The following is a 15,168-nucleotide window of genomic DNA, read 5'->3' as shown; positions in this document are numbered from 1 at the left end:
GCGCATCCAAAAGGAACTACACTCAAGCCTCGATATAACGATCATGGATATAACAAATTGTTGGTTATAACGAAGTAAATGAAGAATAGTCTTGTCATATGTACAGTGTTACAAATATACATTTATAACGAATTTTCGGATATAACGAACTTATTTTCATATCAGACGCAACTTTGTTATAATGAGGGTTGAATGTAGTACACTCAAACCTCATTATAACAAAGTCGCATCTGCCACGATAATAACTTCGTTATATCCGAAAAATTCGTTATAAACGTTTATTTGTAACACTGCAGCTATGACAAGACTATTCTTCATTTACTTCGTTATAACCAACAATTTGTTATATCCATGATCGTTAATCGAGGCTTGAGTGTAGTCCACGTGTCAGTACTTCGTAAGACTTCGCTCAAAGTGCAGCGTAACGGCTACTCACTGACTGCTTTGCACAAAATTGATTCCCGCAATGCATGAAATCTGCCACATTTTTTTAAATAGACATGATTCCAATTTTTTCTCCAGTATCAACATGCACATGCTTATTATGATGGGGTTAGATTTTATTTTCAGGCGTATTTTTGTTTCCTGACCGCATTGTTAAAAGCCATATGCAGTGGATTTTCACATTGTCCAAATTTTTTGTGTGTGCATCGCATACCACTGACCAACCTTGGCAAAGCCGCAGGTCTGGTAATATGTATGGTGTAGTAGGTTTTTTTTTGGCAGCCACAGCACATAAGCACATAGCATATGCACCCTGACAATTGTTGCTACGATGTATATGTCCTGGCTCCTGAGATGGAGGGGAGAGGAAGGGGGGGGGGGTTCTCCTTATCTCGGAACACATGAATTCTAGCTATATAGGTAATGTCATGTGTCATTTCTAGCAAGCAGTGATGGAAGTGCCGTTTTTCAGTTTGAATATCGAAAACAAGTATCTTTGTGAGCTGCTCCTGACACTCCCGCTTACATTTTAAATGTTAAGCATAGCCCAGGGGCTTTTCTTTGTGTTTTTCGTGCATGCTTTTGTGTCTCATTAGAATGCTGCAGTCGTTGCCCATGTATAACCAACTAGCATCAATTTTCTAGATCAACTTCTACAATCTTCTAGCTCAACTACACTATGTGAAACTAGGCTTTCTATGCAGTAAAATATTTCATTGCTGTCGAAGTGATGTAAAAAAGCACGCTATTATGGTATTCGCTTAGAGAAAAAAAGTTTGCCGTTTAAATGCTCAAATGTGTTTCTTTTACTATTCTTTCTTGCAGCACTTTGTATCACACACACAGCCGAGGCCGTACGTGTGTGACCAGTGCGACGCCGGCTTCACTTCGGCTCTGCTCCTGGCCAATCACGTTGCAAACAGCCACCCAACTGCAGCCGACAGCAACGTCCTCCCACCTCGAGTGCCCCTCGTTCAGAGCCCCGTCCTGTCCACCGTATGAGCACCGCCTCGTGTTAGTACGGACATTCGCCGCCTCGAGCAGCAAGGTGAAGAGACGACGGCACAAGCTCAAAACGGCGGTGGGCGACGCAGCCGCAAGTGGTCCCAGCGGCATCTGTCATGTCACCTCGTCCAACTCCGAGCAAAAACTATGGCAGCGGTGAATGTCAAGTACCATTACCATTTCCCGCTGTGTGTTGACCACCGCACTGTCCCCTACAGGGTCGTCCACTCTTAGGGTGAAGCGTGGCTGTGCCGGATGCACTGGTGTTCCACAAAAAGCAGCCACGCTAAGCCACGTCCACCCTACGAGTGGACGACCGTGTACGTGTTCCTCCGAAGATTCCAACTCGTCTTGCGACGCTTCGGCGCGTCACGTCGTGCCATGATGGACAGTGTGCTCAGTGACGAGGGCGCATCGACTGTAAATGCAATCCCTGGTGTTTGTATGGCCTGCTTTTTCTTTTGCGAGCGTCAGTTTCCCTGGCAGTGCACCATTTCAACGAAGGGCACTGCATCGGTGCACGTCTCGCATACCGCTCGTTATTCCTGAGCACTCATTGGCCGGTTCGTCTAGGCGGGTCTGCGCACCATCGCTCGGTGTCGTCGAAACATCTCGTGCCGGCACTGCGTGATGGTGTGCATTGCCCTGTTCGATGAGCCAGCATTACGTTGGGGGCCGAACTTAGTAAGTGACGTACCATCAAGCTGCCAGCTCTAGTTATGGGAGGCTCACAGACACGGTGGTTTGTTGTGTGTTCAACCTGGCCGTTATCGGCGAACAATTTCAGAGAGCAAGTGCCTGTGCTTCCCCGAAGTGCGGAGAGTATCCCGGTGTGATGGTGGGCACCGAGCGTGACTTGTGCTATTCGTAGGGTTTGAGTTCCCGTAGTCGAAACGCTTTGTCGTGCACCCGCCTTCGAATTAAGGCTGAAGCGACGACAAGATTGTCCGCACACATTTTTTGTGCCGCAAATCGTGTGCACAGTCTTTCTCGTGTTTCCCTGCACGCCACTTCTGAGGCAAGGGAAGAACGGGCCTCTGGTACCGTTGGCAGGGAATTGGTGTCACGTTTGCCAAGCAGTAGGTAGTCGCCATCTGAAGTGTGGGGCAAGGTGTTATGTAAAATAACAGTACCGCCCGCTGTTTCTGTGCTTTTTGTTTCTCGTGTGGGAGATTTGCCCGGTACCTAAATGTGTTGCATCAACACAGAACTGCTGCGGTTCACAACAGACTGTGTTTCCTGGCGTGCCATTTGGAGGTGTGTATCCTTGACCGCTGTGCCAGGCGCACCATTTTTTTTTTGTCCATTGTAGCCGCCCCTGTACAGTGTTTGTTTGTTTTTTTTTTGCTCTCGGTGCAACACGCAGGTGCCTTGCACCTGGACTCACAGTTCTACACTAGTCCCCAAATGTGGCACGCAACCCCCCCCCCCCCCCCCCCAGAGCCTCGGTTTAGGTTTTTAAAGCCCTCTGGGGGGGGGTGACGGCCTGCCTCATTACTATGTACAGAATGTTACCGTTTTGTTTGCTCGGTTCTCGTGGGGAAGTGTGTTTTACATTATGACAGTGGAGTCTGTCTTCGCAAACCTCCCGCAATCCTCTCCCCCTTGCGTCCTACATTTAGTGGACCACAAATGCCTTTCTTCTTTTTATCTTTCTGGTAAGCCAACCTGGTTTTCATGTTTATTGCATTTTTACGGCCACGTGTTGGAGTTCTTCATTTTCGCGTGCTGTACTTGGAAACATTACTGATCTTCCCGGCCTTTTCTGTGTATGACCACACCAGCCTCGTTTGTTATCTTGCTTAGGCTTTCTTGGGACGTTGTTGCTATGGTGACTGATTACGAGTCTTTGCTATTATGTGTTGTCCTGGTATTATACACTGTGCACTGTTTGTAAGTCACGGGCTCAAGGAAGGATTTGGATGTTGTGCAGTGAGACGTCCACTCGCAATACTTCTGTTTTTGCACCGACTTGGCGTTCACGATTGACCTAAGCATCAATTTTATCATTCGCGCTTTGTCCATTTGCTGTTATGACCTGCGCCACATGCAGTCAAGGTGAAGATTGTCCGGCTCCCTGATTGGAGGGCACTCTTCACTTACGTGTGTTTAGAGTTGCCACGTATGGCTTCCTTAAGTTGTGCAATCGTTTTCCATTTGCTGCTAGTAAAGCCATTTGGCAAATGTGATCACGCGCTTGCAAAAGCAATCGCGCATCGCAGAGACGCTGCCGCTAAGGCACAGATGAACAAAAATTGGGGACGGCAACGCCACGGCTGTCCCCCTCCAGTTCGGCACTTGCCTCAGTAGCTAACGTCCGGGTAACTTCTTTCGGAAAGTCTCGTCTGTTTTTATTTTCTTTCTCTTGACACCGAAACTGCACGATAGACACCCTTTTCTTCTGTATCTTAAGTTCGTTCAGGGCTGTGGGTTGGCGGGCATTTCGATGAATAGCGTCAACGAGCTGTGTGCAATGAGTAATGCTACGTCATGCCTTGGAACAAGCAGTTGCACTTTCTGTTGCTTCGGAAGAAATCGAGCAACTACCCTAGCTGGCACTGCAAGCTTGTAGTGAAGTACACCTCGATTGTTGAAGATGAAGCGCAAGTCGACAGCGATTGTTCAGTTGTGTCGAGCCAGGCTTCTGTGATTGTGGTGTGCGGCTTTTCCTCAAAATTCTACTAGAAAGTATTCTATTGGAACACCAGACCGCAGACCTTTGTGCAAGTGCACATGCACGTGGAGCAGGTACACTTTACACACACAGCAGTGGTCCAGTCATTTGCAGCTCTCTTTGTTGTTACACGTGGAAGAAATTCACGAAGTTTCAGTAGTCGTAGCCCATGTTCCGTCTGACATGACTGCTAAGACACATTGTGCACTGCTCCACCTTGTCACTGTGAACATCGTTATTAATTTATAATTGTTTTTGCAGACACTGCAAACTGAATCACATGATCAACTAATGGCCCATCACCCTTCTTGATATTGTTTTGTATGCGTACACTACGTTTGCCCGGTGAAGTTAGAGAAGCAATTAATTTTTATTTGTAAATACTGGCCGTCGGGAAAGCGGAAACGGTGCTGCCACATGCAACGGAAAGAAGCACGTTCATCAGTTGTCTCGTCTCTTCCTTCTTTTCTCAGTGGCCTTTCTCTACACCCCATCATTTGTTTTTACTTTTGAAGTTCACTCCGTTCCTAACTGCAATCAAAACGCACGGGAAAGTTTTTACCACTCGTGTGCGATACCCGACCGGATGTGTTCGAGCGCATTATGTGCCGGTTGTGTGACGGATTCGAGCGTCTCGAATGCATGCCGCCGCAAAAGGCCCAAGTTCACTGCCGTACTTGCTGTAACTCGCACGCTCCGCTCGTGCGCATTGTGTGTAGGCCAGTGTTGTGTTTGGCGAATGCTTAGGGTTCGCTGTGGTATAGTTAGTATTTGAATGAGATGTGTGTGAGGACGTTGGATTTGTGTTGCCGTACACATTTGTATGTGCTCGAGTGTCTGTGTGGCAAGGATGGTCGACATAACAACTAGCGCACCTGTCTGCAAAGTGGGGGAAATGTGTGCGTCAGTAAGGGTATCGCTTACAAGCGAGCGAGATTTTTCTGGTTTGATTTCAACATCTGTGGGAGCTAAGGAAGCTAAATTATCTGTGGACGCTTAAGTTGAGCATTTGCTATAAGACGAAACCTAGCTCTTAAACGATACTCTCATAGAAAAGAAGATAACTGCATTCCCAAACATTACTTCAGCAATGTCCTAATCTTGTTCTATGCAGCAAACTCTAGATGAAACTCTCCAAAAAGTTTCACCGCCTTCATCCGCACAGTTCACGTTCTAGGAAAGCTTTCCTCTCAATACACCCATAAAGATCGATTGAAATGAGATTGGTGACCTCTGGTGGCAAGAACTAGAATCAAATCAACTCTGGCTCGTCTGATGTGCCTCACACGACAAGTCACTTAAATCTTGTCATGAATTGAGGCCATGTTCAGGGTACTTTGCTCACCACGAGCTGTCCAAAAAGCCAGCTGTTCTACATTATTTGTGTGTTAGCTGCAGCCGTTGTTTTGTGACTGCATAGCGTGAAAGGCCATGGGCGCATGTTGAATGTAAACCAAAGTTGTGTGAAGTAGGGCTCTTGACAGACTGATCCGTGATGTGGTCCGTGGTGTCTTTTATGAACCTTGGTATTGTCTTGATAGGTGGCTTGTGCACAGGCTGATGCGTGAAGAGGTTGATCGCACAATCCCTGTGCTGCCAGTTTGCTTCCTGTGAAGGATCCATGCGCATCCAATGCATTTAGAGTTACTGAGACAGATAGTGCACGAAATTCAAGGCAGGCTTGTTCGCTGTTATAGATGCCACAAGGTCATCACTGGCCATCGTAAACTTCAACTTTGTGAGATAGGCATGCCATCGTTTGAGTTTTAAACATTGTTATACAATTTCTTCTTAAGTTCTTATTGGCATTTGTAAACCACAACGTTAGCTTTGTCAGTTGTCTGTTTTTCACTGCAGGCTAGTGTCCATTTAAAACTTCAGCCACTTTCTACTCGGACGGCGTAATCAGTCAGCACAACACATATACAGTTACGTCTAATTGTGCGCAATTATTTCACTGGTAGGGCTGTTTTTCCTATGTTGCCAGACCTCAATGTAGGTTTTTTTTTTTTAGAACACAGTGCAGAGAAACCTCAGTGCTTGTCTGAAACACGTGCCATAAAATAAGTACAATAATCCGGGATCAAATGTTCGATACCTGTTAGGAACATGCCGGTTACTACGTGAGGTTACTCTATATCATTTTGAGCCATGCAGTTGAGTTTGTGAAGCGCACAGTAAAAAAAAAACCAGTGTACCTTCCATGAGCTCATGTAATTGTTTGTTGCAGAGGTTATTGACCTTCATTACCTTATGCAGATATGTTGTGTCTTGCATGGATCAGTCAAATTGTGGCTGCAGTGTGAACTAATTGAAGATTACTTCAATAATTTGCTTTCTTCTTACAGCAGCCTCTTGAAATGAAAATTGAAATGAAAACCTGTTTAGTATTCAGTCTCTACTGGGAACTGACAAGGAATTTTGAGCAATGATTAGAAACATACTTGACATGTCACTTCCACTCGGAACAACATAGCCGTGGCTTCATCTGCAAGTCTGTGGCCTGAGCGCAACGCAGCTACAGTAGGTGCAGTTTATACTGTGCACATTACGTGCTGAAGTTTTCACTAAGACAACTGTCTGGCTCTCGTGGAGTTGTATCCCTCATAGTATTTCATAGTTCGAAGCTTCCACGTTGTCCACTGCTCGTGGACAGTTCAGTTACGAGACTCGTATCTAGCTGAAATTATTCAAATTCTGGCTGCCGACCATAGGCGTGCGCAAGGGGGCAGCCGCCCCCCCCCTCCTGAAGGGGAACCCTGCGCACACCTATGCTGTCGACTATAGGAGTACGCGGACTGTTGTCATGGCAACTAACAATTCAAGGCCACTGAATACATGGGGTCGATCCTTTGACAGTTAGTTAGCAGACTCGGTCTTATAGGCAGCAAGTTTTGAGTCTGCCAGGGGGGCTGCTGCCCAATTTGGGCTCAACTTCTTGGGGGGAGAATAGCCCCCCCCCCCCCCTGAAAATTTTAGGGGTGTGGAGGTGGAAGAGGGGGTTTGACCTTTCCAGCCCCCCCATAACAGCCACCTATGCTCTGTCTGCCATTTTGTTTTTATCCGACAACCGTTAAATGTCTGGCCTGGAGTTTTCACCAGGCAATACTAGGTATACAGTTTGTGGAAGCACTGTGTGTCTGTTGGCTGTTGTGGTTGGCTTCACCAAGGAAGGACACTCAGTCTGGTGCGCAGGTCACCAGCTGATTGTGGTTGTGCTGCTGTTGCATCTCCGAGTGTGTCGCGTCAAGAGTTGTGGGTTGGCTGACGTGAGAGGTGAATGCGGTGCGCAGTGTTTGGCTGTTGATCAGACAGGGTATAAAATGGGGATTCCGTAAATCCTTACGTATGGTTGGTCATGGTGTGCGTGCATTTCAAAAAGCCAAAAGGGGGTGTGGTGAACCACGAAACGGGTGTGTTGCAATAGCCTGTCTGTTAGCCACCACCAACAACCTTGTTTGACTGTGGTATGGCTGTGGTGTGGCCTAGGCTGAATTCGCTGTTAATGCAATTGATGGCTGCAGCGTAAGTGGCGTGACAGACAAGTAGCAGTTAAAATTAAATGGGCGACCCCTGAGCGCCGTCACGCATTTTAAAAACGAGATGTAGCTTTGCCATATGATGCTACCTGTTGTCAGACTGTTGTTTTCCTGTGCATTTAATTTGCTCACTGTTTTGCGCCTTGCGCTTTCTCATACTGTTGTTCACACATTGAATGTCACTGAGAAGCATTGATTGCAAGAGTTTCTGATAGCTTGTAGTGCGAAGTGTACATTGTGAAAGGTGTGTGTATTTCCTACGACAGCAAACGTACTGTGACATTAATTACAACTATGTAATTAACGGTAACGACTAAAGCGGCTGCGTATGTACAGTTGTGCACATTCGTACATGAATTACCTGGTCGTCGATGTCTGGTCATAGAAGAATGAATCCGAGAGATTGCTGCTGATTTCGTTAGTGCAATATCGAGAAATCGATGGGGAAGATTGCTCGGACCTAGCGGAAGTAATTGTTGCAGTGTTTGTCATCCGCAGGCGTTAAAGAAAACGTTGCTCACACGTTTGGAAATCTCGATTAGCAACTGCAACGTTATGGCACTTTTCAGCTCGTCACAACGGACGCCAGCTTACAGCTGTTGCCGCAGTGAAGCGACGCCTACCTTTTTTTTTTTGGCAAGTAAAAAGTAGCGCGCACGTCAGAGCCTTACAGGTGCGACACGTGCACCATTCCGAAGATCACGTTAAAGTGTGATTCACGAAAGTTGAAGCAGCAGTGGTCGCCAAACCAGAGTGTAAATATTGTCGGTGGAATGTTCCCGCATTGTTTCCTTGACTTCATCGCGTCTTGCTTGCACAGTGTTATACATTCATCGTGCCAGCTTTTTATGCCATTTCAATCAAATGTAACATGTTTTTACCTGATTATAACACATCCTCCCTCACACCCCCTTTCTCGAGCAAGTTGGTGAGAGAGCGCACCTTTTTTTTTTCCCCTCATTGTCACGAGCTGTTATGACTCTTTTAATTCCTGTTATTTGTTGGTTATTGTTATTTACTTTTTGACATGCTTGAGCACGTTTACCTTTGCTGCCATGAGGAGGGATGCTTTTGAAGCACAGATTGCACAAAGAATGTTTGTACACATTGAATTTGTCACGTCTACGCCGACCGAGCCGCATGCCGCGATTTTTTTTATTTCGTTACTTTTTAAAAGTGGGTTTGTGTGTGCGCTCGGTTAGGTGCCCCATTGAAACCGGTGATGACGTCGTCGAGGTCATTTCGACGTCGCGTTTTTATTTGTTGCGTTAAAAAAAAAAAAAGTGGACCGTGGTGGCCAGCGTTTTGGCGTATGTAGCCAAAGCGCTATGGCTTCCGCGAAAGCGTTCTCGAGTCGGGAACGAAGCTGTTTGATGTTGTGTACCGTGTGTGTTTGGCCACCCCTCCCACGAGCACAAAACACATGCTTTTGGGAAAGCACTGTCGCGGACAAAAAAAAAAAAACGTTGCCGCGTTGCATTGTACAGAAATAAAAAAAAAGTTTACTATTGTAAAGGGTTCCAGCACCTCCTCGTACTCACTCACCCCGAAGCCATGTCCTTTTTTTTTTTTTGCCCCCCACGTTCCGTGCTGAAAGTCTTTGTACATAAAGGGCCACCACACATCGTTGATCCTTCCCTCTCTGTCGTTTTTCTATCAGCTCTGTTACTCGGCCCGAAATGCATTCAGCAGGGATCCATACATGTCGGTCTGGGGTGTGTGCTTGTGTGTGGGGAGCTGGGTACTTTCATTTTTTTTTGGCTGTAATGTTATATAGGCTGTTAGAGTACTAGGACCACCAATAAAGACCTGTTTCTGCCTTTGGAAGTCTGTGTTCTTGTCTCGTGTATTGCATGTTCTTTTTTGTATCACGCAAAACATCTATGTGCATGTGTGTGTGAAAGGTGTATACATGTTTGCATGTGTGCGCTACAGTCACCATGTGAATGCCTGGCTGCCCCCAGACCCTGCTGTCTTTTAAGCTGTGTTGACTCGGAAGCCAGCAACGGAGGAATGAAATCTCACCAACGCTGTTCACGGGATGATTTAAAAGAAGAATTCTGACGACTGCACTGGGAAACAATAGGCATGAAGATTAATGGAGAAAACTCTCAGCAATGATATACAATAAACTTACTGAAGACCTCAACCAAGAAAATAAGAAAATGCTGTTTGGTGGCCCAGGAAGAGAATGAGATTTCATGATTGGCAGCCATACCCTAGAGTCAGTACAAGAGTATGTATGTATATGTAGGTCATTTACAAACAGGGGGCTCTTGTAAAGAAAATTCACCAAAGAATAAGGATAAAATGGAGAGCATACGGCAAACATTTCCAAACCTTGGCAGGCAATTTACTGGTGTCCCTAAAAGAGGAAAGTATACATACTACATTCTGCAAGTGCTGTCACATCGGGCAGAAACTTGGGAAAATGATTAAGTCGAGAAGAAGTTGAGGACCACACAGCATGCGACGTAAGAGAAAATGACAGGCGTAGCATTAAAAAGCTAGGAAGACAGCACAGCGGATCGGAGAACAAAGAGAGGTAGCCGATAACCTCGTTGACATTAAGAAAAAAAAACGCACCTGTGCGGATCACGTAATGAGTTGTCCAGGTAACCGATGGTCTGAGATTGATGGAATGATTACCAAGGGATGGCAAATACTGACAAAGATTGTAGTTGCTTAGGTGGGGAATGAGACAAAGAAATGTGTGGACATACATAAAAGGCATCGGCTAGCAGAGGACAAGGTAAATGGGAGATTGCTAGGAGAGGCTTTCGTCCCGCAGTGAGCATGAAATAGGCTGCTGCTCCTAATGACGGCACAATGATTCGACAGATCCCAAAAGCTGGCCGCAAAGACGGGCGTTGGTTCGCTGGTTTTTGAGCTCTATCCAATCAATATGCGTTGATGATAGGTCGACAAAAACATTGGAGCTCCCTCAGACTCGCTCAAGAAATATACAGTAAAAGCTCGTTAATTGAAACTCGAAGGGGACCATAAAATTGTTCGAATTAAGCGGAGTTCGAATTAGCGGGCGGGCGATAACATGAACAGACATCGCGCCACACCGTGCGGAGAGAACCCAGAGAAGCCACCTCTGGACTCGTTCCCGCAAATTAGGCGATACTACACATTTGTGGCAGGTAATTCCATAAATTAAGTTCATGCTCAAACAGCAAACAAAATTCATTGATCAGTCAGTGACACACCAGAAACAACCAGCGACTTGCATTCACATGAGCAGTGATCCCTTATGCCAAAATATACGAAGCTATTTGTGCTCCAAAACACATTCATTTACTTGGCACAGTTAACGCAATCAAAATTTAAGGTCTTTCTTTCTTAGTTTATAGAACAATATAGAAATTGTCCAAGGGGACATGGCTAAAGGCAAACATTGTGTGACTGGGCCGTGCCACCCATGCAGCAGTAGCAGCAGACAGACGACATTTACAACCATAAAATCATACATGGAAATCAATCACTACACTTGTTTTACACAGATGAAAGTAACGAGTAATTTGGGTGGTCATTATAGCCCGATTTCTGTGTGGAGGGACGAAAGCCAGAGGGCTCCCAGTTCGAATTAACCATTGTAGATACCGACGCGTTCGTATTATCGGGAGTTTTCCCCACAGAAATACATAGCGCTGTGCCCGGACCAGGACGTCAGTTCAAATTACCAGTAAATTCAAATTAAAGAAGTTTGAATTAACGATCTTTTACTGTATCTTGCTGTGAGGGATCACTCGGACTCAGACTCACCAAAAGCTTCCTCAACCGGACTCACTCAGACTCAGACTCGCTAAGCTCTTTCTCAACCGGACTCGCTCAGACTCAACCTCGCCAACATATTACTCAGCCGGACTCACTGAGACTCACGGCTTCACTTGAGTCAGAGTGAGCCTGAGTGAGTTGACTCGTGAATCCGTTGGCGTAAAATTACCTTTTTCGATCATGGTGTCGATGCTTTTTAACGCCAATATCTTACATAATCAGTGCTCTATGATACACCTTTTGGTCTTGTACTTTCAAATACAAGTTGTCATCATATCTCACCATTATCATATATCAATCCAGTAAGGACATCTTTATGAAATACGCGACTCACGCGAGACATTTTTATCAAGAACATCGCATGAAAGAGATTGCAGGGAAGGTCATGGCACCCCTTTCCCTAACTCACGCATCTGATCAATAAATATTGAGGTGGCGCATGAATGCTAGTGTGCCGAGATAAGTGTAAATAGATTTGAGTACAAACATAAGCCAATATAAGGCTGATACTAATAATGCTGATGATGAGTAGATAGGACCATAAGTCAGCAACAAGAGGTGGAGCTCACTCGGACTCACTCAAATATATTTTGCGCTTTGGAGCTCACTCGGACTCACTCAAATATATTTTGCGCTTGGAGCTCACTCGGACTCAGACTCACCAATATTTTCCTCAACTGGACTCACTCAGACTCAGACTCATGGCCCGATCTGAGTCTGAATGAGTCTCAGTGAGTCGACTCATGAGTAAGTTTGCCGACCTATGGCGTTCATATAAACATTGCACATAGTGGACACTTACAGGATGGCCCACCTGTAAAGCTATGTACTAGCATCGTTGCGTGGAAGTCTCTCATGCTAAACATCAGCAGGAATAAAATTGAAAAAAAAAAGGTCGTATTCAGAAGAAAATAATGTCTGTCAAGAAGTCTACCTTGGCCATCAGTAATTTGATTTTTACCAGCTAGTTTGCTATTAAACAATTTGAATAAACAGTTTTAAACCATTCAGTCACTCACTGAAGGAGGTAGCAGTAGGAAAGATTCACAGATGCCTGTGTCTCAGTGGCTGTATATTGACTTGTTCTGATAGCTCTTGCATGAAACGGAAAGAAGACTTCTTTTACCTGGGTCCTGTGTACCCTGGACTACTCATTACATGACCAGCACAGGTACGTTTTTATTCCTTGATGTCAACTAACATATCGGCTACCTCTGTTTGTTCTCTGACCTGTTGTGCTGCCTTCCTATATTTTAATGTTACGCCTGTCATTTTGTGTTACATCGCATGCTGTATGGTCCTTATCTTCTTCTCGACCTAATTATTTTCCGAGTTTTTGCCCGATGTGACAGTGGCTCTAACGAGTTTTAAATTTTTAACGAGGCATTAGGTGTCCAAAATCAAAATATTAGCCACCCCTGAGTATGCTTCTGGGCCTGCTGAATTGAGTGAATTCGTGTTCATACACGAAATGCTAATACAACAAAACATTGATAGTGAGCACACCAACTCGCCCTAGTGTGCAACCCTCTACAAAACATTGAAGTTTGATCCACATTAAGGGGGGAAAAAAATTGGCTCCCAAGTATTTTATTAGTTTTGTCATTTCTGAATGTAGCTGACACCCTTGTATTTCACGCCTCAGTCACAGCACTTTTGTGAACTTTCTAATGTTAAAAGAAAAAAAAATGCTAAGCTAGCTTTATGATGTAGAGCCATTATGCCTCAGAAAATTGAGTTTTCACCAGTACTGTGACGAAACGTTAGTGTGTGCCACTGATGGTGTACTGAAGATCATGGCAAAATGTTTACGCATATCCAATGCACATGTTGGACTAAAGTTGGCATGTTGTTCCATGTTCAATAATTTGTAGAATACACGGAACCCAGGTAAAAGAAGTCTTCGTTCCCTTTCACGCAAAAGCTATCGGAACAAGTCAATATACAGGTTATTTTACAAATAGAAACGCTCGTCTGTTGCTAAAGGCAGAGAGAGGGTGCCCGCCTAACCATTACTCACAAAGCTTTTGATTTCATACAAAAAGCTTGGAGGTCACTTGAGCTTTGCCTTCAAGAGTAAAACGCAATAGCATAAACGTTTTGACGCCTGGAGCGATTCTACACTTTTGCCACATAATTTTACACCTGTCAAGGAGACTCCTTGTACTACATGGCATTCGTACATGGATTTTATTTTGAAAACAGTTTCAAGCACTGGCGTGGCTCTGTGGCAGAACACCTGCTTGCCATGCAAAAAAACTTGGTATGAATTCCCACTAGGACTGAAGATTTTTATTTAAGAATTTTCGCCACGGACAATGCAGATTTTTTGCTCACAACCAATGATGCTGACACTGGAATTTCTATGAAACGAGCTCTTTAACGTTATTGCGTTACAAGTCTACAGCCATCCTCCATCTCATCCTGCGTGTTTCTTGGTCTGTGCCTTTCTATTCTAGCAATATAGTTAAACGTGCCTGAATACTAAAATTCACATCCTGAAACATATACGAAGCAAATCGATTAACGAAATCGTTATTGAACCGTTCATCTCCTGGATATGTTTTGCAACATAGCGAATGACCTCCTTGCCGAGAAAATTGGCAGCACAGGGAAACTCCCACCATTTACTCATGCGATAGTCAATTGGTGCAATAGTATACTGCTGTTATTCGATACCTTTTTTCTTAATTCGCGAGAAACCTCTTCAAGACTTGCCAGAAATAATTGCAACTTCATCACCTTAGCTAAAATAGCGAAAAAATGCCCCCGATACTGGGGCCAACTAGAGGCAGCTGCTTAAAAATAAAATCTTTGGGGATTTTTCAAAAAGATAACTTTAGCTTTCAGTGGATGAATAGTACTATCGGTTTACATTTTCAGATTATAAATTCGGTGAGTACTGTGCATTAACCCCTTCAGGGTTTTCGCCGTACATGTACGGCAGAAGCTTCCTGGTACCAAAGGGTTTTCGTCGTACATGTACGGCATAGCGTTTATTTTTAAAACGCGCGCCTTTCTCGATCATTTCTCTTGCTTGGCCTGTGCTGCCACACTTCGGGAATACGTGGAATTTTTTTCATGCGCCGATGTCTCTCCGTTGTATTTTTTTTTTCGCTTCCCAAAACGGCGCGCCGCGTATAGCTTGCCCATCCGAGCGCGTTCGCGGGGCAGCTGGTTTAAAGCGCGCGCCTTTTTTGATCATTTCTCTTGCTTGGCATGTGCTGCCATGCTTCGGGAATACGTGGAATTTTTTTCATGCGCCGATGTCTCTCCGTTGTTGCTTTTTTTATGCTTCGCAAAATGGCGCGCCGCGCGCCGGCTATCGCTTGCGCAACCGAGAGCGCCCGCGGCGCGGTTGGTTTCAAAAGCGCGCCTTCTCCCATTTCTCTTGCTTGGAATGTGCTGCCACGCTTCGGGATTACGTGTAATTTTTTTAATGCGCCAATGTCTCTCCGTCTTTTTTTTTTTGCTTTCCAAAGAGGCGCGGCGGCTTGTAGTCTCGCATCAGAACGCGCGCACGCGGTCCGGCTGGTTTCGGTTTCGTCCTTCGGGTGGTTTGCGCTTCTTGCGCCCGCAAAGCTGATGGCTGTTTGGTTTCTAATCTCTCAAAGGGTGACCGCTTGTTTCTCAAAGGGTGACCGCTTGTTACTTGCTCATTTATTGCTCCCCGGCGCGCGATTACATCTGTTTCCGTGCGGCGCTAAATTACACAAACGACGC

General features: G+C 45.3%; 1 protein-coding gene across 1 annotated transcript in view; it reads left to right on the top strand.

Moving 5' to 3' along the window:
- Nucleotides 1–9,489, top strand: part of LOC119395830 (sal-like protein 3) — a 46,452-nt gene extending 36,963 nt beyond the window's left edge. The window contains exon 10 of the mRNA XM_037662840.2: nucleotides 1,270–9,489. Within this exon, the coding sequence (XP_037518768.1) occupies nucleotides 1,270–1,446 (177 nt within the window). The 3' untranslated portion in view covers nucleotides 1,447–9,489. The remainder of the gene's footprint in view (nucleotides 1–1,269) is intronic.
- Nucleotides 9,490–15,168: the final 5,679 nt, after the last annotated feature.

The sequence above is a fragment of the Rhipicephalus sanguineus genome, chromosome 6, assembly GCF_013339695.2.
Source record: "Rhipicephalus sanguineus isolate Rsan-2018 chromosome 6, BIME_Rsan_1.4, whole genome shotgun sequence".
NCBI lineage: Eukaryota > Metazoa > Arthropoda > Arachnida > Ixodida > Ixodidae > Rhipicephalus > Rhipicephalus sanguineus.
Note: the sequence above shows the minus strand (reverse complement) of the source record. Positions and strands in the feature narration are given on the sequence as shown.